Below are 25,457 nucleotides of genomic sequence, written 5' to 3' on the forward strand. Positions count from 1 at the left end.
CAGACAAATAGATCAATGGAACAGAATAGAGAACCCAGAAATAAAGCTACATATTTACAGCCATATTTGTTGGCTTTCACAAAGCCAACAAGAGCATACATTGGAGAAAGGATACACTATTCAATACATGTTGCTGGGAAAACCGGATGGCCATATGCAGAAGAGTAAAACTGGTCCCCTATCTCTCACCATGTACAAAAATCAACTCAAGATGGGTTAAGACTTAAACAAAAGAATCAAAATTATAAAAATACTAGAAGAAAATCTAGGGAAAACTCTACTGAACATTTGTCTAGGCAAAGAATTTATGACTAAGACCTCAAAAACCCAGGCAACAAAAACAAAAATAGACAAACAAGACCTATTTAAACTAATAAGCTTCCGCACAGTGAGAGAAAGAATCAACAGAGTGAAGAGACCACCTGCAGAATGCAAGAAAATATTTGCAAAGAATTCATCTGACATCAAACTACTCATTCATCCAGAATATGCAAGAAACAAACAATTCAACAACAAAAAAAGCATCAAATAGTCTCCTTAAAAACTGGGCAAAGGAAATGAATAGACATTTTTCAAAATAAGACATACAAATGGCTAACAGGTATATGAGAAAATGCTGAACATCACTAATCATCAGAGAAATGCAAACTAAAACCCAGGTGGGATGTCATCCTACACCAGTCAGAATGGCTATTCTTAAAAATGCAAACAAACAAACAAAAAAACAGATGTTGGCGAGGATGCAGAGAAAAGGGAACTCTTATGCACTGTTGGTGGGAATGTAAATTAGTACAGCCTCTATGAAAAAATAGTATAGAAACTTGTCAAGGAACTAAAAATAAAACTACCATTCAATCCAGTAATCCTACTATTGGATATCTACCCAAAGGAAAAGAAATCCATATATCAAAAAGACATCTGCACTTGCATGTTTATTGCGGCACTATTCACATCAGCAAAGAAATGGAAGGAACCTAAGTGTCCATCAATGGATGAATGGATAAAGAAAATGTGGCATATATACATAATGGACTATTGTTCAGCAGTAAAGAAGAATGAAATCATGTATTTTGTAGCAACATGATTAGAACTGGGGTCATTATTTTAACTGAAATAAGCTAGACCCAGAAAGGCAAATACCCATGTTCTCATTCATAAGTGGGTGTTAAAAAAATGTGCACACATGGACATAGAGAGTAGAATGACAATTAATGGAGACTTGGAAGAGTGAGGGGATTGGAAGGGAGTAGATGATGAGAAATTACTTAATGGGTGCAATATACATTAACTGGGTGATGGATACCCTCAAAGTCCTGACTTTTGTTACTTTATGCATGTAACAAAATTGCACATGTACCCTGTAAATTTGTACAATTTTTAAAAAGGCAAAAAAAACAATAGAAAAGAGAGTATCTAGAGTGTATTTCAATTGGATCTGTTGGGAGGATATTATAATTTCAGGTGGGAAACAATGGTAGCTTAGACTAGGTTAGCATAGGGTGGCAATCATGTTGGAGTTGATGATGTGGTGATAGTAACATTAGTAATGGAAGAAAATAAAGAAGTCGATGGATTAAAATATCAATAGAAAGCCATGGGTGAAGGGAAGGGATGTGTCCAGGATGACTCCCAGATATCTGAGTTGTGTTCTGAGGGGCACTTAACACAACAAGAGAAGGACACTGAAAGGAGCCTGAGATTTGAAGGTATAAAAAAGTCACAAAGTTTGAGGTACATTTGCAATATCTAAGCAAGTTGGCATCTGAGAATGTTATGCGCTGGATACCTTTTGAGGACTAGGTACATGATTGTGAATTTAAAAAAAAATCATGCTGTGGACTTTAAAAAAAAAATAATGATGTGTCAATGTAGGTTCATCAATTGTTATAAATGTACCACTCTGTTGAGGGCAGCTGCCTGTGGAAACAGGGGGCATAAGAAAAGTCTCTGTATCTGTCTTTTAACTTTGCTGAGAACCTAAATCTGCTCTAAAAAATAAAACCTTTTTTTTTTTAATTATAGTTCCTGGCTTCATGGAGCTTACAGTCTAGAACAAGCTTTTCCAGCCCACAGCCCAGGATGGCTTTGAATGTGGCCCAACACAAATTCATAAACTTTCCTCAAACATTATGAGATCTTTTTGTGATTTGTGTTTTAGTTCATCAGCTATCATTAGTGTTAGTGTATTTTGTGTGTGGCCCAAGATAATTCTTCCAATGTGGCCCAGGGAAGCAAAAAGATTGGACACCCCTGGTCTAGAAGGAAAGGCAAATATTAAATAACCTCAGAAAGTGATATTACAAATTGTGGTGAGAGTTATAAACACACTATCAGGTGTTATAAAGGAAGTGAAGGAAGTGGTGAGGAAATTCTTATCAGGGAAGTGATATTTAAATGAAGGCCTGAGGGATGAGTAGGGAGGAGATCCTTTAAGGGTGAAATGAAGAATTTTCCAGGCAAAGGGAACAGAATAGTGAGGCAGGAAAAAGTTTAACTCATTATCAGGAAGAGACCATGAGGGCTGGAACATAAGGAACAAGGCAAAGAGTGGTGCAAGGCATGATGACAAACAGGAGGGGTGTCAGATTGTCTGGGCCCTGCACACACTTGTGAAGATATCAGACTCCAAGTTCCATGGGAAGCCATTGAACAGTTTTAAGTAAAATATGAATGAATGCACATGTGTGTATGAACTCAGGCTGCTGTGTGCAGAATAAAGACGGCAAGTGGGAGGACCAGTTAGGAGATGGCTATGGTAGTCTGGGTGACAGATGATGGTGGCTTGGACCAGATTGACTGCTGTGGAAAGGGAGGATGGAAGAAGAGTGACGTATACGTGGGGGGACCTGATAATGGGATAGAAGTAGGAATGAAACAAAGGGAAGAGTCAAAGGTGATTCCCAGGTTCCTGGCATGTGTAGCAGGATGAATAGCCTGGCATGTTGAAAGACTCAACATCCTAAATGCAAATACAGGGGACATAAAGCTATATAGGTCTAGGTCACTTCTGATGCATCCAGGGGAAAATGTCAATGGAATGATAGGACAAACAATTCCGTCACTCAGAGCAGATGTCTGGGGTAGAGATGGACATTTGGGGAGGTATCAGCACCTGTGTGGTAATTAAGTCATGGAGTGGTGAGAATACCTTCAGAGAGTTTGCACACTGAGAAGAAATGGCCCAGGACTGAACATAAAGATTCACAACATTTAGAACTTGGGAAGATTGGCCAGGCACAGTGGCTCACGCCTGTAATACCAGCATTCTGAGAGGCTGAGGCGGGTGGATCACCTGAGGCCAGGGGTTTGAGACCAGCCTGGCCAAGATGGCGAAACCCCATCTCTACAGAAAAAAATACGAAAGAAAAATTAACCAGAGGTGGTGGCAGGCGCCTGTAATCCCAGCTACTTGGGAGGCTGAGGCAGGAGAATCACTTGAACCTGGGAGGCAGAGGTTGCAGTGAGCTGAGATCGCGTAACTGCACTCCAGCCTAGGCAACAGAGCGAGACTCCTTCAAACAAACAAATAAATAAGTAAGTAAGTTGGGAAGATTGTTGCCAGCAAGAAACCAAAAAGAAAAAAGAAGAGGAGGAGGAGGAGGAAGAGATAGAAAAAGGAGAAGGAGAAAGATAAAGAGAAGAAGAAGAGAAAAAAGAAGAGGGAGGAGAAGAAGAAGAGCGAGAAGGAGAAGAGCAAGGAGAAGAGGAAGAAGGAGAAGAGGGAGAAGCAGAAGAGGGAGAAGGAGAAGAGGGAGAAGGAGAAGAGGGAGAAGGAGAAGAGGGAGAAGGAGAAGAGGAAGGAAAAGAAGAGAGAAGAGAAGAAGAGGGAGGAGGAGAAGAGGGAGGAGGAGAAGAAGGAGGAGAAGAGGAAGTAGGGGGAGGAGAAGAGGAAGTATGGGAAGGAGAAGAGGAAGGAGGAGGAGAAGAAGAGGAAGAAGGGGAAGGAAAACAGGGAGAAGGAGAATAGGGAGAAGAAGAGGGAGAAAGAGAAGAGGGAGGAGGAGAAAATGGATGAGGAGAAGAGGGAGGAGGAGAAGAAGGAGAAGAGGGAGGAGGAGAAGAGGGAGAAGGAGGAGACGGAGAAGGACGAGGAGGAGAAAGAAGGAGGAAGAGAAGAAGGAGAAGGAGGGAAGGGAAGGAAGGAAGGAAAAAAAGGGAGGGGAAGGGAAGGGAAGGGGTGGGTGATGGAGGGAGGGGAGGGAGGGGGAGGAGGAGGGGGAAAAGAGGTATGAGAAACTAACTTGCTCTCTTGGACAAAAATTCCACCTCTCCCCTTATCAGTTATTTGTCTCCCTTCCATACTGCTTTCCTCTCCATCCCTGTGTCCTGGGTCCCTACTATTCCTCCCACCCTTCACCACATACGTGCACAAGCACACTACATCATCTAAAAATAATTTTCAGGAAAAATACTTGGCTAGGAGGAAAAATATCATTGTAGTGTCACTATATTTTTGTTAACTTCCAAAGAAATAAATTCTATGAATGTGTATTATATGTTGATTAAAAATCCTTATATCAATTATTTCTAAAACGTGAGCTGTTTATTCAGAAATTAAGATCTGGAATTTGGAAAATAGTAAAAACTAAACCAGAAACTGAACCTTTGGTAACACTGGTCACATTTGAGGGTCATCTGGCAGGCATGATCTGCCAAACTGTGCTGTTCTGAGAGTGTCACAATTTCGCAGTACTGTACGATACACAGATGACAATGGAAGTCTAAAGTAAGTTGTCACTGTCAACAATTTACATAAGAAAAAAATCACAGAAACAGCACCCAAAATTCATATTTCATTAAATTGCTCCTCAACCCAAAATAAGGGATATTCTGGAATAATTTCTTGCTTATTTGTTATTTGGAACTTCTAAAGATGTAAACAAATGAAGCTGTTCATCCCTCCCATGATATATTTATTAAACAAACAAAAAACCTAGACTATGCTCCCTCTCAGACATATGGTGTTAAAGCCTTTATCAATATCCTATTAGTTAGTCCCTATAATAATTCCATGAAGCAAATACATTATGATCCTCATTCTACTAAGGAGAAGAAAACCTAGGGTTCAGAGGAGTTGAGTGACTCCAGCAACATTTCCTCGGTGGACCAAGCCCTTAAATCCAGACAACCCAACTCCAGAGTCTGTGTTCTTAGCTACGCTGCTCTGGGGCCTGCCAATTAAATAAGTGAATAAAGGAAATATAGGAAGAAAGTACTGTACTTTCTCTAAACCCTTGGAATTGGGCATGGTATGAATCTTAGAGAAGTATAGATGTTTTCCCCTAATTCAATTTGTAAATAAATAAATAAAAATCAGTCCATCATAAAACCATATAAACTAGCTATAAGAAAATCAACAAAGAAATGTTAAGCATTTGCTTGTGAAGAGGGTGATTTACATTCATCAGAGAGAATAAAACCACAGTACGTGCAGTCTGAAGATTAACCAAACCAGCCACCAGCAGCTGGTAGGTATGACACTGGATTACAGGTAATAGTCAAAGGTACAACATGCTAAATGCAAATACAGAGATTTCTACAGTCCAGAATTTACTCTCTGCTATAGCTGGCTTAGCTGTCAATTGCTAAAATAATAGGGAATGCACTGCAAATTTAAATTATGTTAGACCTTGACCTTTCAATAAAACATTCTGTTGTAAAAGATGAAGAAATAATGAGCTGCTATGAATTACTAAGCTAAATATACAAGCCTCATGTCAAGAGCGCAAAGGAAGATCAGAGATGCTGAATCCACATACTCAGGACACAGGGCTCATTATGCATTCTTTATTACAAGCAAATCTTGTCATTTTTAACCTTTAGGTTCTCAATTTACTTGATGTGTATATATTGCTTTTTCTCTTAAGTTCCTAGTAGACCCTAAGCTCAATCTTATGCCTAATGTGTTTATTTACATGATAATCTGCATCCTTGAGGATATAGAGTTATACATCACTTAACAATGGGGATATACTCTGAGAAATGGGTCTTTAGGCGATTTCATCATTATGTGAACATTATAGAGTATATTTGTACAAACCTAGATCGTAGAGCCTACTACACACCTAAGCTATACGATCTAGCCTATTGCTGCTAGGCTACAAACTTGTACCTGTTACTTCACCAAATACTGTAGACAACTGTAACACAATGGTAAGTATTTGGGTATCTAAATATAGAAAAGGTAGTGCATTGCACTAGGATGTTATGACAACTGTGATGTCGTAAGTCATAGGAATTTTTCAGCTCCATTATAATCTCATGGCCACCATCATATATGCAGTCCATCATTGAGTCAAACACTGTTAGGCAGCTCATGACTATATATACCCGAGTCCAAATTCTAGAATTTGAAATGCGGTTTAAATTTTATGTTCCGGGTCCCTGGTGAAATAACTTCAGTGGAAATAACTCCTTACTACTCTTAACAAAACTGAAACAAACAAAAAGGACTACAGTTTTGTACATAATATAAAAACATATTAGGATAAGTGACCTATTGGAACAAATCCAGTTCCATGGGACATCAAGGATGGAAGGAGGACAAGAGTAAAGTTACTGGCTTTGCAAAAATATTCTCTTTACTTTTCTATATCAAAATTCGAAATTATATTCCTTCCTTTATTCCATTTCAGTCCCATTATTCGGTCTGCAAAGGTAAGGGGCAAAATCAAGAGGTCAACTGGCAGCAATCACTAAAAAGCAAATTTGCCTTTACTGGGTGATATAAAATACTCTACAGTAGCTTTTCTCAAAATATGTGCTCAGGCTGGATGCAGTGGCAAGCTCCTGTAGTCCTAGATACCCAGACTGGGCCAGAGAATCACCTGAACCCAGGAGTTGGAGGCTGCAGTGCGCCATGATCCAGCCTGTGAATTGCCGTTGCTCGCCAGCCTGGGCAACATAGCAAGACTCTGGCTCCTTTTTAATTTATTTTTATTACTATCATTTTTGAGACAGGGTCCTGCTCTGTCACCCAGGCTGGAGTGCAGTGGCATGATCACAGCTCACTGGAGCCTCAATCTCCCAGGCTCAATCCATCCTCCCACCTCAGCCTCCAAGTAGCTGGGACTCAGGTGTGCGCCATTATGCCCAGATAAGTTTCATATTTTTTGTTGACATGGGGTCTCACTATGTAGCCCAGGATGGTCTCAAACTCCTGGGCTCAAGCCATCTACTGGCCTTGGCCTTCCGAAGGGCTGGGATTATAAGCACGAGTCACTATGCCCAGCTGACTTTGGCTCCTTAAAAAACTAAAACAAAACCAAAGATATGTTGCTCAGATAAATAGTCCTCATAGGTATGCTCTGAAAACAGGCTGCTATGGTGAAATCAGTTTAGGAAATACCATAAACAGACTTCACCCCAAAGTTCTGAAAAGTGCATCAGCAAAAAATTTTAAATTATTTAACTCTTTGAATTTAGCATCTTTTAAACATATTAAATCAGTGCTTCTCAAATTACCTATTGTGAAGAACTAATTTTCTTTTAATATTTGGTCTATTGTGGTTTTTCCTGATATAATACAAGAAAACTGAATTTTCAAAATGAAGACATACAGGCTATGACCTCACATTTCTTAAATCATTAGATTCAATATATGTAAAATTGCTTCCCTAAATTGGTATAGAAGTTTATAAACACTTACTCTTAATATCTTATTTAGTCACAAACCAGTAACAATTTGTGACTGACACAGTCCCGGTCCACAGCCCACATTCCGTGGACCTGTATCCTATCAGGTCACAAAATCCTCATCATCCATAATACCCATATACATCTGTAGGACACCCTTTGCAAAACACTGATGTAGAACAAGAGGACACAAATTAACAGGGTCAAAGTCTTATTCTCAACAAATACTGATCCAATCCACTTATGCATTATAAAAAGTTCTAGCTGGAATTAAAAATCACTTCACAGCTCAATTAACATATAGCATCAATACCTGTTTTTTTGTTGTTGTTTTTTTTTTTTTCAGGGAAGGCAGGTTGGAAAATAGAAAAAGTTAAGAAACTCACTTCAGGGTCTCAAGCGACATTTGTAAGTTGTAATTGCGCTCCTGTTCAGGCAGCTTGCAGAACTCCACCAGGCATGGGTGTTGTCTCTTGTTGTCATCTCTAACCTGAAACAGGACAGGAAATTGACATAAAATAGTCTCCAATGCCAGGCACTAGCAATGGAATTCAACTGTGTGGTAGAAAGTGGAGGCAGAAGGCAAGAAGAAACACCCAGATCATTACCCCCGCAAAGCTGCCCCCACAACCTCTCAGGCGCAGTGAGTATCTGAGGTCACTGGTAAAAGCTGGCATTATCTTCGTTCCTTCCCTTCTGTTTGACAGAGCTTCCATGAACCCCCGCCATGCAGACTTCTACCCCAGATTCCCACAGGCTCACTCAGTCAGCTCCTTGCAGCATTTGCTTATATCTTATTTTCTCAGTGAGGTTTACCCTGCCCACTTGTCTAATTAGGACAGTCTGCCTGCCCAGCTTACTCTTTTTTTTTTTTTTTTTTTGGTCCATACACCTTCTAACAGATTGGATTTATTGAGTTATTGGGCTATTGTCTGTCTCCGTGAATTAGAAGATCAAAAATGCAAAGATTTTGGTCTCTTTTGTTCTTTGATGTGTCCCAAACACCTTAAACATGCCTGGTATGTCCTAGGCACTTGACACGTTTTATAAATTGAAATAAATCCTGTATAAGAAGGGTGTGGCAATGACTTAGTTTTAATTCATAGTGATTTTCCTGTATAGAACCAAACTGATTACAGACATCAATTAACGACAGGACTGACTGACATAAACACTTTGAGGTGGTTCTAGCTGTTCCTTTTACCCCCTGCATGTTACCTCCTGATCTCACAAATCACCCTACTACCTTCACAAAATCCATTAGCATCATATGCAGGTGGTTTTTATATTAATTCTTGAAACTGCATATTAGCAATCACATTAAACTAAATGCAAGGTTTTAGGAATGAATTAATGAGAAAGATGTTCTTTCTCCTTGCATTAGTAATTAGGTTCATTATCTTCTCAGAGACCTAAATCGCATCGGCATTAATGCCGTGGCAGCACCTAGACGGCAGCCATATGCTGTCAGGGAACAAATTAGTTCATGAGCATCATTACCAGGTCCTATAAATGCCACATGAGAAGGACAGAAACATGAGTGAGCTTTTTTTTTTAAGTCTTCAGCAGTCACCAAGTTAGAAATGATGTATTTATTCCTTTCTTTCTGGTCATCATTATGAATGAACAAGACTTATATAGTATCATATATTAGATATACTTATTTGATTGCAGAACTTTGAAAATGAAATTGAGTTATGTAATTTTATTCTAAACTCTAAATCTCTAACCCTACAAACGAAACATAAAATGAACATTTGTAAAAATGAATGTGTTGAACCCACAAATAATCTCCCTATTTAGGTCATCTCCACTTTGTCTCTACTCTCTATACCAGAATAACCAACACCATCATCTTCTCAAGTGTCTCAATGAAACCAGAAATCTGCGCAGATTCCCTTCCTTCTCCTGCTACATCCCATACGTGAACACCAAAACATCTCCTGTAATCATGTCTCTCTATCCCCACTGCGGGGCTCTGAGTCGCCTCTCACCTGAGGTACCTGTGCCCTCTCCCTGTCTCTCTTCCTGCCTCCAGGCTCTCTGCTTTTCCACATTCACAGAAGAGCTTCTTTTGAAAGCAGACATAAGTCTGTCACCTTCCTGCTAAGCATTTTTCAATGCTCTTTAGCCCCCTACAGAATAAAATCATCTTCTTCCCAAGCCTTTTGTGACACACTTCCTGCATACATGGCCTGGCTTCCCACCTCTTCTCCGCACCACAGCAGAGGTGTCCTCTTGCAACACTGCGCTACTGAAAGGTCATGGCTAATGTCCTGTCTCTTCTGCCTCCTCGCTTTTACACATGCCAGGTCCTCTGCCTGCTACACGGTCATGCTTTCCGATTGCCAGCTATCTTGTACACATCCCTCAGTCTTGGATCAAATATTTACCTCCTCCTGGAAGCCTTCCCTGATTTCCCTGGGAAGAGCTAAATATTACTTCTTTACTCTGTAATTGTTTGCCTACCAATCATTCAACTAAAGAGGAAGCGCCAAGAAGGCAAACATAATACCTTAAAAGTCAAGGTATTTTCAAAATTGGGTCCCCAGTACTAAACACACCAGGCAAATAGTAGACATACAATAAATGTTAAAGGGACGAATAAATGATAGACAGATCTGCCTTGTTATTCCACAAAATAGGGCCCTTGCACCATACTCCTGGGAAATATATCCCAAAGTAACGATAACTTCCTCTTCTTCAAAAAATCCAGCATGCTGGGTAGCTAAGTATAAATTGCTCCAAAGAAAAATATACTTGAATACTTCAAAACCTCATTTAAAATGTTAATGAATTTATGAAATTAGCATAGTAACAGGCACATATCTTAATCTAGAATAATTGACATCACAAGGTCAAGGATTCTAACTACTACACAAAAAGGAGTTTCAGGGAAGGTCTTGGAAAAGAAGCAGACTGCAAATCATACATTAGATGAGAGAACACCTCCTGCACCAGGAAAGGTGCAGGTGCTAACACAACAGCAGCAGACCAAGGGCTCAGTGTTTCCCCCAGAGGTACATCAAGCCCAGTGTTGCCTCAACTGGCCTCGGACCCAGCAAAGGATAACTTGAGTCAATTGAGGGCAAGAAGGCCCCACGGTACTGTATTATCCTTTAATATTTGAAAACCCGAAGAGTGTCTTGAACATGGCAGGAAAGTGATGTATGGTATCAACCAGAACTAAATGTAACTGGAAGAATCAATAATAGTGAGACTTTATATTTTAGTCAATTCTTAAAGAAGAAACACACCTCAGGTTCCACTGCAAAACATAACCACTTAGGTGAACTTACTGGGAGTTTGCAGTGGAGATCATCTTAGAAGCCCGTTGAAATATTTGCTATTATAATATGGGGTTTTGCTGTTTGTTTTACATTTTGTTTGTTTTTTTTTTTTTTAATGAGAACTTTTTAAAAAATCTTCCTGGCCTCTAATCATCTCTTCCTATTTTTGAAACTTCTGGAGAATGTTGCCTGTAATTCCTCTGGCAATTGATTACTTACACATTTGTAGCATCTCTCTTCCTACTGACTAATAGATGGTCCAGTCTTTTATTTAGCATTTATACATGTCCTTCAATTTTAAGAATTGATGAGGCCGGGCATGCCTGTAATCCAGCCTGTAATCCCAGCACTTTGGGAGGCTGAGGTGGGCAGATCACCTGAGGTCAGGAGTTCGAGACCAGCCTGGCCACATGGTGAAACTGGTCTCTACTAAAAATACAAAATTAGCTGGGTGTGGTGGTGCATGTCTGTAAAACCAGCTACTTGGGAGGCTGAGGCAGGAGAATCGCTTAAACCGGGGAGGTGGAGGTTGCAGTGAGCCAAGATCACACCATTGCACTCCAGGCTGGGTAACAAGAGCAAAACTCTATAGCAAAAAAATTAAAAAAATTGATGAACGTAGCACAAAACTAGGTACCCAAGTGTTTGTTGGTGTAACAAATGTCTAACTATCATTTAGTTAATAAAAGCATCCCATTTTCTGGTCATGCTTCAGCAAGCCTTACAGTGACTTGCAGTCACTTTCTAAATTCTGTCTTAGAAAACCTTGATTCCAGTCTTGGAGCTGCTACTCACCAGCTATGTGATGCCTGCCAAGGCATTTAGCAACTGCAAGAACTCTCCGCTAGGTCATCACCAGTACAACTGAAATAACAACACAACCCAGTTCACTGTAATGACAATTTGACCTAATAATCTGTATGCGAGAATGCAAAACACTGAATAAATATATAAATATTACTGAGTAGTGTGGAGTATCACGATACTACTACTAACGTTATATTAAGTATTCTTTATTCAGAGCTCAATGCAATAAACTATGATGGGTAAATACATTAATTTCCATATTCAGTCAGGTATAAGAAAGTGTTACAGCCTTTGGGACACTTAGAATATATCATACAAATGAAAGTATTACCATGGTTTTGACACAAACAAGTATATGATATACACTAGGATTACACAGGAAGTTGTTTGTTTTAAATCTAAATTGTATTAAGTTGTAAACTAAGCTCTTTAGCAAAGTATCATTTAGAAGCATGTGCAATCATGATTTCTCAGTCTTCATTCTACCTGTGAAACCAACTAGGAACGTTTGCCCACAGGTTTCCGCTTTTACACACAATTGGAACTGAAAGAAAAGAAACATGAGCGAGAGAAAAGTAAATTGCCTTCTTTTCATTTTCAGTTTTCACTTTCAATTTCACTGAGATCTTTTAAGTGGCTTAAAAATCATTGCCTATTATCTGTATATGTTAACCTTGATTTGAAAATACAACTTTCAGCCCAGAGACTGATAACTTTCCATTGTCTAGGCAGCTAGACCATCCTTCAGTGAACCTGCCAATAATGCCTGTCAGCCCCATTAACTACAATAATGTAGTAAGGCAAAACTGCACAAAAACTAACGTGTAGGGGGAAAAAAATCAATCCAACTAACTGATTGATGTCACCCCATAGCGGGAAAAGGCAGAAAAAGTTATGTTTTCAGAAAGATGTATTCACAGAATCCGAAAATAAATTTCAAAATTACGTACCGGACCATACTGCCAGCCAAGCTCAATTTTATTCATAACCCAGAGTTCATGGATATTCTCTGCCAGTTTTTCTCTTATTCTTTCTAGATGAGGAGGCAACACGATCTAAAATTTACAAAAAGAAAAAAGACACATCAGAAACAAATGCAATAAGATGCAGTGCCAACAGTCTTCACTGCAAATTGAACTAAATAAAACTGCCTCATAAACCAGTAATCATAGAACAAAGTTCTAAGCCATCTATTTCACGACATTCTTTTTTTTTTTTTTTTTCCCTTGAGACGGAGTCTCGCTCTGTCGCCCAGGCTGGAGTGCAGTGACGCGATCTCTGCTCACTGCAAGCTCCGCCTCTCGGGTTCACACCATTTTCCTGCCTCAGCGTCCCGAATAGCTGGGAATACAGGTGCCCACCACCACACCCGGCTAATTTTTTTTTGTATTTTTAGTAGAGACGGGGTTTCACCGTGTTAGCCAGGATGGTTTTGATCTCCTGACCTCGTGATCCGCCCGCCTCGGCCTCCCAAAGTGCTGGGATTACAGGAGTGAGCCACTGCGCCCAGCCTTCATGACATTCTTTAAATAAATTTTGGTACCTTTTTTTTTTTGACAACTTAGGTTTCCAAATCATCAATTTATGAGCCACCAGAAAAAAAAAAAAAAAGGAGTGTTGGTGGGGACAACCAAAAGATGTTTAATGGATATGGGGCTACTACCAAGGAATGTATGACTTAAAATGAGAAATCATCCCAAAGCTCTTACACCAACCGGGCCAGCATTCATTAGCCAGGGTAAAGGCAATTCAGTGCCCACATTATAGTCCATCGGATCTTTGAGCGTATAAATGTCTGACTAGTGATTGATATCTTCCCCTACACTCTACTCTGTTACTGTTAGTGGTTTCTAAATATAAGCTTCACAGAAAAGAAACAAAATCTTTACATGTTCCCATTAAAAGGAAGAAATTGAATGTTCATAAAAAACCCAAGGTAAGGGACTGGTTGTTTACGTCTTGATTAAGCACTTCTGTGTGACCCCACAGCTAGTCTCGCAACACATAGAGTGGGCAAATGACCACAATGCCCAATGACGAGGTGGCATTCCCACGAGAAGCAGGTGATAACTGTTTCCTTTCCCTGAGAGAGGTTATCTGGGTCTCAGGTAATCCTTCAGTTTCTACCGTGATATCATCTAGTTGTTCATTTCTAGTCTCCCAAATCTTTTTTCCCATAAACTTAGGTTGCACTATACATACCCTCCCACCTTTTAGCAATGGGCAATGCAAACTGAATTTTGACCATGAACAATGTTTGCATGTGTATTTTAACAACATGATATAAAAAGGGGGAACAAGAAATACGATTTGAGGAGCTAAAAATCTGATTGCTAAGCAACTGAAGCTTCGGAGGCATGGTATTAATTCAAGTTCAGACTTTGGAAGCAATGTCTTTGATCTTTAAAAACTAAGAAACAAACTTTGAATATCTAAACAACCTCACTGAAGCTACTTCACCATCAATATAAATCGATATTTAATTCATAGCCAACCTCAGAACACCATTACATCTATGAAACAGAAAAAGAGGAACAACAGCTAACTTTGTTGGGTGACTATTTGCCAAGTAATATGGTATCTATTAACTATGACAAATATACTCTAAGCATCCCAGTAAAGAAGGTGAGCAGCTCCCCTAAGGGAAGAGTACTTGATGCCAGGCACTTTGGCTCTAGAGTTCATGATCTTAATCTCTAAATTAAGACTCTAGAGTTCATGATCTTAATCTATACCCAAGATAAAAGTCAGCTAAATATCTTCCAAATAAGCGTATCGAAGAAGGAAATGAGAAGAAATTGAAAACTCCATGTTTCCTATACGGCATCCTCATCTTTCTCTATATTCTCCTTAGAGTCTCATAGGAGTGTGAACCCTATTGTGAACTGCGCACTCCTTATGAGACTCTAACTAATACCTGACGATATGAGAGAGAACAGTTTCATCCCAAAGCCGTCCCCACCTTCAACCCCAGCCCACCGGCTCGTGGAAAAATTGTCTTCCAGGAAACCAGTACCTAGTGCCAAAAAGGTTGGGGCCTTAAGAACTACACTCTAAGATCGGCGTGTGTCACATCTGTATGATATTACTTCAAGTGCAGTACATTACCCCAGATATTAAATCATCTTAACACTATTATACCTTAAAATTTCTTGCATGATTTTTGTCACTAAGTTCCACCTGTTGCTATTATTGCCTATTTTAAAAAGTATTGTCAGGCCTCTGAGCCCAAGCCAAGCCGTCGCATCCCCTGTGACTTGCATGTATACATCCAGATGGCCTGAAGTAACTGAAGATCCACAAAAGAAGTAAAAATAGCCTTAACTGATGACATTCCACCATTGTGATTTATTTCTGCCCCACCCGAACTGATCAATGTACTTTGTAATCTCCCCCACCCTTAAGAAGGTTTTTCATAATTCTCCCCACCCTTGAGAATGTACTTTGTGAGATCCACCTCTGCCCGCAAAACATTGCTCTTAACTTCACCGCCTATCCCAAAACCTATAAGAACTAATGAGAATCCACCACCCTTTGCTGACTCTCTTTTCGGACTCAGCCCGCCTGTACCCAGGTGATTAAGAGCTTTATTGCTCACACAAAGCCTGTTTAGTAGTCTCTTCACACAGACGTGCATGAAAAGTATAATATGCACTTTATAAACTAAGTAATATTAATTATTTTAATAAAACTTTAAAGACAACCTTGAACAGTGTTTTTAACACCTCAGGTTGTAATCTGTTCGTACATTAGGGAATCAGTTTATTGGGTTGGGAAAACTACTTAAAACATAGAATAGAGGCCGGGCACAGTGGCTAATGCCTATAATCCCAACACTTTGGGAGGCCAAAGCGGGTGGATTACCTGAGGTCAGGAGTTCAAGACCAGCCTGGCCAATGTGATGAAACCCCATCTCTACTAAAAATACAAAAATTAGCCAGGTGTGGTGGTGGGCACCTGTAATCTCAGCTACTTGGGAGGCTGAGACAGGAGAATCGCTTGAACCCAGGAGGCAGAGGTTGCAGCAAGCCGAGATTGCACCACTGCACTCCAGCCTGGACAACAGAGCAAGACTCCATCACAACAACAACAACAACAACAAAAACATAGAATAGAATAGAAAATGAGTGAGTGGACATGGTAAAGGTAAGTGTTATTTTATGAGACTCATTTCAGTCCTACATGTCAACTGTACAACTGTATTACTGTGAAATTCGTTCCTATGGGTTGTGGTCCAAGTGAAAAGCCACCGTGTATCGGAATGGCTGCAATACCAGCGATTGCCATTCGAGTGGATCTTGGTACCTGGCTGGTATCCACAGGGATGGGTGTGAAGGCAGCTTGCGTCAGGGAAACTGTGGGGCCCAGCAGGTCGCGTGTGTACGTTCTTTCTTGCTTGTACTCTCGGCTGTGTTCCACTTTCAACTTTTCTTTTGGCAGAACAGCTTCATAACAAGGAGCATACCCAGGTGGAGGAAGAAATTTGAATTCTCCATGTCGCCCTCCAAGCAGAAAGCGTACTCTAAAAAGGATGCATGTTAGAGCCAATTTTATCTCTGGTGTACATTAAAGTTTTCTAATTCACAAAATCTTAGGGAAAAATTGTTAGTACAAAAGTATTTTATGAGAAGCCACATTTTCCCCTACGTACCATCATAATGTGATCACCTTAGAATTCAAGGGCCTCTAATTGTAAAAGGTAAAACATGAGGACACCATATTCATCAAAAGAGAAAACCTGCTCAAGTTAATTAATGGGTCAGTGAAGACATCACCTGCTGGAGAAGCAACCAAAAGCACACGCACCACATTCTTACGGGAATGAAGTGCATGTCCGTAATAACTGGTCACTTAATGTCCCAAAGTACCGACAGATAAAGAAAAGACCTGATCTAAATATCTATATGCTTAAAATTACAGGATTTAACAAGGAATGAGGGGAAAAACCAGTCACTTTTCTTTTCTTTTTTTTTTTTTTTAGATTCTTTTTTCACTTTCTTGGTCACTTTTCAATGTCCAATTTCCTAATGAAATTCTCTGAAGCAGGGGCCCCAACCCCCAGGCCACGACGGGTACCAGTCTGCGGCCTGTTAGGAACCAGGCTGCACAAGGGAGGAGGTGAGCTGTGTGGGCAAGAGAGCATTACCGCCTGAGCTCTGCCCCCTGTGAGATCAGCGGTGGCCTTAGATTTTCATAGGAGTGCGAACCCTATTGTGAACTGTGCCTGTGAGGGATCTGGGTTGCTCATTCCCTGTGAGAATCGAACTAAGGCCTGATGATCTGAGCTGGAACAGTTTCATCCTGAAACCATCCCCACCTTCAACCCCAGCCCCAGCCCGTAGAAAAATAGACTTGGAACCAACCCAAATGTCCAACAATGATAGACTGGATTAAGAAAATGTGGCACATATACACCATGGAATACTATGCAGCCATAAAAAATGATGAGTTCATATCCTTTGTAGGGACATGGATGAAATTGGAAACCATCATTCTCAGTAAACTATCGCAAGAACAAAAAACCAAACACCGCATATTCTCACTCATAGGTGGGAATTGAACAATGAGATCACATGGACACAGGAAGGGGAATATCATACTCTGGCGACTGTGGTGGGGAGGGGGGAGGGGGGAGGGATAGCATTGGGAGATATATCTAATGCTAGATGACGAGTTAGTGGGTGCAGCGCACCAGCATGGCACATGTATACATATGTAACTAACCTGCACAATGTGCACATGTACCCTAAAACTTAAAGTATAATAAAAAAAAAAAAAAAAGAAAAAGAAAAATTGTCTTCCACAAAAGCGGTGCCTAAGGCCAAAAAGGTTGGGGACTGCTGCTTTAAAGGAGATTCTGATGTCACTTCAACTTGAAGAAAGCAGGTAACCTTATTGCTAATTGTTTATCAATCTCAACAACGAAAAAGAACTTACTAAAATCTTTTATACATTCTGCTCATTTAAGCAAAACTATTTTAATCTGAGTTCCATTAAACAACACTTTTTGAAACAGTTAAATGATATATATTTCCTGGGGCCCTCGGGTTTACAAAAATAAATTTAAATTTTTCATTTTCCTTGTAATTCTTTTTTTTTGTGTCAAGGTCTCACTCTGTTGTTCAGGCAGGGGTGCAGTGACACAGTCACAGGTTACTACAGCCTCCAGCTCCTGGGTTCAAGTGATCCTCCCAACTCAGCCTCCCAGGTAGCTAAGACTACAGGCATACAAAACTAGGTGCTAATTAAAGAAACAAAACAAAACAAAACTTTTGCAGAGATAGGGTCTCACTGTGTTGACCAGGCTGGTCACAAACTCCTGACCTTAAGCAATCCTTCCACCTCAGCCTCCCAAAGTGCTGGGATTACAGGTGCAAACTATTGCACCTGGCCATAATTCTTTTTCTAATTTGTGTATCAGGTCCAGTCCAAAAAAATAAAGAAAAGCAAAGAAAAGTGAGGAAAAATAAAAATGTTAAAACATTCCAGAAGCTTATAGAAACATAATTTGTATAAATACATCACAAAAAGTAACTGGTACGTGGATAGCTAATATTCATGATTACTCTGTTTCTTCTTCAATATGATGCTTTTGTAACTAGGAATTATTCCTGGGAGAATTATAACTAAAAGAATAACTGAAACAAAGGGAGTCCTTCTAAGTGTACAGGTGTGTGTGTGTATAAAAATAAGTGACAGAGTAGTTACTTATTATAACAGACCATCATTTATTAAAGTTTCATTTGCAGAACTACAATGGATTATCACTTTAATTTGTTTCCCTCTGGTAATAGCAAAAAAGGAAAGAGTGTGAGGAAACCATCTTGGCATCATTGACCATGGGCAGAGAATAAAGGAATAAAGAGAACAAAGGTGGAGGGGAACACTGAAGAAAGCCATCTGGGCCTCATCAACAAAAAGGATATTTAATTTCTATTGAAATAAGAGGGTGTACAATGGGGTGAGGAACTATGTCTTAAAAAAGGAAAATGAATGAAAATACAAGAAAATAAGCAGTATTTTTTAAAACAGCCTTGCTCATTTCATCTAAATAAATGAACTAAAAAAAAAAAAAAAAAAAAACACCTTGAAATAGTTCAGGACCCTGGTTTGAGGGAGACTGCCCACATCTAAACACTGTGGGATCCGTAAACAAAGCATTCAGGCTTGCACGATGCCCATCTTAGGTGAGCCTTACCTCCTCCTTCAAGGCACAGGCAAAATGCGCAGAGGACAGGTGCCCAGGAGAGACAAACAATGGTTAGAGAAGAAGGGGAATGGCAGTGCAGAGTCTTCTGTGGAGGTATGAGAAATGAGAAAGGAAAGAGACCAAAAAACATAGACATACTAACTTTATTCCTGCAGAGAAACTAACGACTGGAAAGAAGAGGCCATCGATGTTGAAATTCTCAAACATTCCTTGAACAGGTTGTCCATTAATTCGGAACGAGATGCTTGGGGCACTCAGATCTAAACAGCAACTGATGACATCATCAGTTCTTAACAGATGTTGGTTTGGTGAGCTTACAGTACGAGCAATACAACCTATTGGGGGGAAAACATTAAGGAAGGTCATGTCTTTTTTATCTCAGAGAATCAGCTTCAGAGCCAAAGTCAAAAGGTTTGAATAGGTAGTGACAAACCAATGCACAACATCAGAAGGAATAAATCTTGAATGTAAACGCATGTTACATGTTAAACTCTTTGTCCAAAAAAAAAAAAAAAAGATTATTTCAGAAGTCAGGCTGCTACTTATGTTGTAAAATGGACCTTCTGATACACAGAAATTTCTGCATGTAGATGGATGGCAACTGATCCAGAAATTATCTATGAGCAGATTATACAATGATGTCAAAGGAACATCTCCAGGGACTTCAAATAGCTACCTTACCATCTACTACTTGTAAGACCATAACCAAATTACTTAACTTCTCTTAATTTGGATGTCTTATAAACAGAACACCAAGTACCATCACCTTGTTTAGTTATTTTGACGATTAATGTTTTACAAGTAACAGAGTCTCAGGCACAGCAGGTACTTCATGTCAGTCCCTTTTTCAAATGCTAAACTCCCTTCATTCTATCAATTTAAAATAAAAATACATAAAGATAACGAAAGCAGAAAATATGATCATTCATTCCTGCAGCACGTTGCTTATTGTGAGATAACTATAGGCCAATCGGCCTATAGTTTTGCATTTATTTCACACAAGATCTTGGTTGGCTTCTTAAGCAAAGCAGGATATAACTGGAGGTGTGAAAATGATATTGGATAAATGTTATTTATTGCCCCGGCAAGACCAATCTATGGTCTAAGGCCATTCCTGATTCGAAGAACTCCTTTGCTAATTCGTCCCAAGAGCATCTGCTTCTCGCTGCACAATGAAAGAAAAGAAGGTAAGGTCCTCCCAAACACACATGCTCATAAACATAAACAAAACCTTCAATTTGAGCAAAGACAAAAATAGACTTTGTGATACACGCTTTGTATTTTTAATAATTCTTTTTATTTCTAGCATGCCAATATCTCTACCAAGGACATATTTGAAATGCCAGTAGTAGAGAATACCTATTTTTTTTAATATGGACACTTTCTATTTTACCAATATTCAAATCCACAGGCAATAAACTCACTATCAAGTGTCTCTTCTAGAATTCGCTGAATATAATAAAGGCAGCTTTTAAAAAAAATCATATAAAAGCAATGCAGAAAAAGGTCTAGTTTCTTGTTTGTACCAAGATCTGTAGCTAATAGCAATGTTATTTACACAATATCTATTATAATCAAATATATTTTTCACTTGGAGGGATACGATAGCTTTATAGACCCTGTATTAGAAACCTGTACCCAGCTTTCCTGTACATTCCTCCACACTAATTCTATATTTAAATTCTCTCAAAGCACCAAGATTTTTTTATACTTTTGGTCCTCTCAAACACCTGGGACCTGGATTCCCAAAATCCAGTTCTGCATTGACAGAGAGGAAGTGTAGCAACACCACAAAGTTTAAATTGAAGAGAAGAAATGAAGACATAGCTAAAAACTTTTGCTTATGAGCCCAATCCTTGTTCCAAGAAATACTGCCACTCTCCAATTACAAAATGTTAAGTGGCAGAGAAGGTGCTCTATCCTGGAAATCACTGATATTTGATACTTCAAATTGTACATCAACCATTAAGAAGAAAACAGGAGAACGACCCCCAAGAAGGTTATCTGTTACTATGAATTCAAGCTTCATAACTCACATTCCAACTAATTTAGATTTGTCTTCATTAATTACGAATCTAAAATCAGCAAAGCATTTAATAGACTCCCAGTGGCTTAAGAGAAAATACTTTTCAACTGTAGGCCTGACATGATACGTATTTTCTTGCCATTTAAAAAAAATGAATAAAATTTCAAGATGCTTTTCTCCTGAAATTCCACTGCCTATCATCCTTTCTGGTACATGTCCACAGATTCACTAAATTTTTTTTTGTTGTTCTTATTGTTCTACTGAACAGATACTTTGTAATAAAAGGTATAACGCATACAATTCAATTCCATAAGAACCAGGTACTTTTAATGTATTGAAAGAAAAAGCTTCAAATTGAATACAAAACAAAAATAGTAAAATATGTTGTTGTATGGAGAGACTAAATGAAAGCAACTTGGCATTGTCGATCAATGTTTTTTTTTTAAATCTAATCTCTGTGTAACGGGAAAACAAGTCAACGTGTTTCATTTATTCATTTGAGTACTTATTTCCTGCAGAGCAATACTAGGAGCTAGAGAGAGAGGGGGTAATAGTATCTAAAGGATTATAGTTCAAATGTTTTATAACATGGACTTTAGCCCTATTTTGTGTTTAATAGGTCTTCTGAAGTTAGGGCTCTTTCTCTCTGGTTGGTCAGCAGGACAATTTTCCTGTGGGAACAAGGCACTGTGACTATGGTCTGGCTGGCACAGGTCGCCTTTGTACAAAGCAGTCTACAGTACTGTAAGGACTCCAACCACATTCCTCAGAGGTTAGATGAAATATGCAAAACACAGCTTCAACCCCATAAATATATATATACCTTTTATGTACTCACAAAAATTAAAAATTGAGGCTGGGTACGGTGGCTCACACTTGTAATCCCAGCACTTTGGGAAGCGGAGGCAGGCAGATCACTTGAGACCAGGAATTCAAGATGAGCCTGGCCAGCATGGTGAAACCCCGACTCTACTAAAATATATATAAAAATTAGCCGGGCATGGTGGTGCAAGCCTGTAGTCTCAGCTACTCAGGAGGCTGAGGCATGAGAATCGCTTGAACCCGGGAGGCAGAGGCTGCAATGAGCCAAGATTGCACCACTGCACTCCAGCCTGGGCAACAGAGCAAGACTCTGTCTCGAAAAAAAAAAATTAAAAATTCACAAAAAATCAAAATACAGCTTCCTCTCGTCTAGACAACTGAGCTATTGGCACTCAATGAAGAAAGAATTCAGTAAGTATCATTGTTAGATACAACTACATGGAATGCTTTTAGATATAAACTCATTAGCATAAAGTCTTAGGTGTAGTTCAACTTATTTCTTATTTTTCATAAGTTTTAGGCCCATAAAGCATTCATAAATGTCTATCATTTGTACTCCACATGAGGCAAAGTTCAGCTTTATAACTTAAGGTAACTTTCTGTATCTTCCATATGCTAAATAATTTATAAACTATGCCAAGATCATACCAGGACTATATTCCAAATGCAGCTTTATTAATATAAGCTTATGTCTGCAGAATCCAGATGAATTTTAACATCTAAAAAATCTACATAATCAAGAGCTAAGCTTTTAAATGGAGCTAACCAAACTCTACTTCTTCATGAATCAGAGAAAAGAATATTATTTTTTAATATAAAGTATTCATTTTTAATATATACTCAACCATCAAAGCTAAGAGTTGGTAGCTGGTGAAATGACCTATTCCTTTATTTTTAAACCATTTTATACTTCTGAAACAAAGTGTCATTTGTTATGATCTGAGTCCTCATACCACACTTCACAAATTATTGATTTCCCACCATTACATTATCTAACAGAAGGCTGAACTTAGTCTATTTCTTCCCATTATTTTCCAAGATTTGTTTTTTGTTCTTTTACATTGGCAACTAAAGCTTTAAACATACCAATTAAAGCAGAAAACTCACAAGTTTCTTGCAGTTCATTCACGCTTTGGAATGCACTCTTTAAATATACAGTATTGTTCCTAAGCAATACACTCTTATTTAAATGTACTCTTGAAATACACAGCATTGTTCATAAGCTCGGCAGTCCCTTGGAAATGTACTATAATTTTAAGCATTTTCTTTTTCCCCTAGTGAAATACTGCTTTTTCCTCAACACTCTTACTCATCATCTCAATGCTAAATTTCGGAATAATTAATACCCTATAGAAGTGCCCAATGGAAGCAGCACCAATAGCTTTCAGAAATGCCCAGCAAAAGATCTTCTGGAACACGGTGAAAGGAAATGGATAGTACATACCTGACCAGAGATGAAGGCCATCAAATCCATAGGAGAAGAGATCATCTCCAACACCATTTCCACCCCACTCTTCGCCCCCTCCAGGGTAGGGAGAATACCCTTCAGTGGAAGCCCAGCCCACTCGCAGGTGAGTCGCTTCAGCTGTCACAAAGGGCTCTGTGTGGTCCACCATCAATTCATAGTACCATTTCTTATACTGAGCAGAACCTTCACTGACGCCCAGAAAAATATTGGGTCTCATGCTTTAAAGAGACGGGAATCACATGTAAGGAAAGTCCAAACAAACCTTTCATTGTTTTCATTTACATCTCACAATTTCCACTTTTGTATTTCATTTAATTTTATTGAGACAGGCTCTTGCTCTGTTGCCTAGGCTGAAGCACAGTAGTGCAATCATAGTTTATTGCAGCCACCATCTCCCAGGCTCAAGGAATCCTCCCACCTCAGCCACCTGAATAACTGGCACTAAAGGCGAGTGCCACCACGCCCAACTAATTTTCCTTCTTATTTTTAGTAGAGATGAGGTCTTGCTATGTTGCCCAGGATGGTATCAAACTTTTGAGCTCAAGTGATCCTCCTGCCTCGACCTCCCAAGCACTGGAATAACAGGCATGAGCCACCGTGCCCAGCCATATCTCACTATTTTAAACATTAGTCATGCTTCTCTAAGATGCTACATATTAAATATATATTTCCTTAATTACTAAAAAATTATTAAAACTACCACTGAGGTAGTACACAGAGAAAGCCAGCTTCACTGTGAACATTCCATCAGCAGTTTTGCTTCTGAGATTTCTTGGCAGTGTCACCCAAGGAACTAATGTTATTTTGTCTTAATTCCTCTTCAGCATGTTGTGTATCATTAATCATATTTATGTCATAAACTGAGACACTCAGAGCAGACTTTTAGAATTAATGGAGTTATTAGGAATTCCGGACATGGAGAAATTTTCCTAAGCTAAGCTTTGTGTCACATGGGGCATGGGGCTGAGGTAGGTCATGTTGTTTATGAAGGAACCAAGGTGATTAATAAGCTTTGTTGTTCATTATGCCTCACTGTGAACAGAAAAAATACAACAGTAAGTTGTATTTAATTCCATTTTAGGAGTGGACATATACTCTATGGTAATACTAGGTAGAAATGAATGAAGGTCTCAGAACATATCACTCATGAACGGCAGGTCTGTTATATAAAGAATCATGAAGGAAATCTTAAATCAATACTGTAAAACAAACAAACAAACAAAAACATAGAAGGTGTTTGGACTTTGCTTCCCAGCTCAGCAGAGGTAACATAATTTAATATGTAATTGATTTATTTTAAAAAGGAGCTCCTCAAAAGGAGCGAAAGAAAAAAACCAGCTGTATCCATTTCCTAACAATTTCCATTTTTCCAGCACAGTGTGGTTGGAAGTGCAGTTGGAAGACCATGGGTTTCCGAGTCAAGAGAGAAAATTTGAGCATCCATTTGCTAGCTCTGTGACCTGGCACTAGTTATGAAACCTTGCTCATCCTCCATCTATCCTCCTGGAAAATGGACTGGTAAACATCTATAAATTTAAGCATCTTGTGAGGATTGAATAATAGAATAAATGTAAAGTCTTTGCCATAGAGTGAATATGCAATAAGTATATATATATATTATATATTTTTAAAAAACACATTAGCTGGGTGCAGTGGCTCACACTTGTAATCCCAGCACTTTGGGAGGCTAAGGCGGGCAGATCATAAGGTCAGGAGTTTGAGACCAGGCTGGCCAACATGGTGAAACCCCGTCTCTACTAAAAATACAAAAATTAGCTGGGTGTGGTGGTGTGCACCTGTAATCCCAGCTACTCAGGAGGCTGAGGCAGGAGAATGACTTGAACCCAGGAGGCAGAGATTGCAGTGAGCTGAGATCATGCCACTTCACTCCAGCCTGGGTGACAGAACAAGACTCTGTCTCAAAAACCAAAACACATCATAGAAATACACAACAAACCCCAAATTTCTGTTTAAAACAGGAGGAAGTTATCAGTTTCGCCAGGCTAGCTGCTAGATACAGTATGTCAATGTTACTACTATCATACACAGCGTTTTGTTGATTGTAAGCCATTATTTCTTATCATTTATTTGTGTTCATTTGGGGGATATGATGGTTAATATTGAGTGTCAACTTGATTGGATTGAAGGATGTAAAGTATTGTTCCTGAGTGTGTCCGTGAGGGGGTTGCCAAACGAGAT

The 25,457-nt window shown here is 39.2% G+C and overlaps 1 protein-coding gene across 4 annotated transcripts in view; it reads right to left on the reverse strand.

Annotated features, from left to right (window-relative positions):
- RYR2 (ryanodine receptor 2) overlaps window positions 1-25,457 on the reverse strand; it is a 788,503-nt gene that overhangs the window by 315,641 nt on the left and 447,405 nt on the right. For all 4 annotated transcript variants that reach the window (XM_034949586.3, XM_055098600.2, XM_055098645.2 and 1 more), the window contains 5 exons: window positions 23,235-23,476; window positions 19,085-19,277; window positions 16,038-16,254; window positions 12,683-12,787; window positions 8,022-8,125 (listed from right to left, as the gene is read on the reverse strand). In XM_034949586.3, the coding sequence (XP_034805477.1) occupies window positions 8,022-8,125; window positions 12,683-12,787; window positions 16,038-16,254; window positions 19,085-19,277; window positions 23,235-23,476 (861 nt within the window). The remainder of the gene's footprint in view (window positions 1-8,021; window positions 8,126-12,682; window positions 12,788-16,037; window positions 16,255-19,084; window positions 19,278-23,234; window positions 23,477-25,457) is intronic.

This window comes from Pan paniscus, chromosome 1 (assembly GCF_029289425.2).
Source record: "Pan paniscus chromosome 1, NHGRI_mPanPan1-v2.0_pri, whole genome shotgun sequence".
Lineage (NCBI taxonomy): Eukaryota > Metazoa > Chordata > Mammalia > Primates > Hominidae > Pan > Pan paniscus.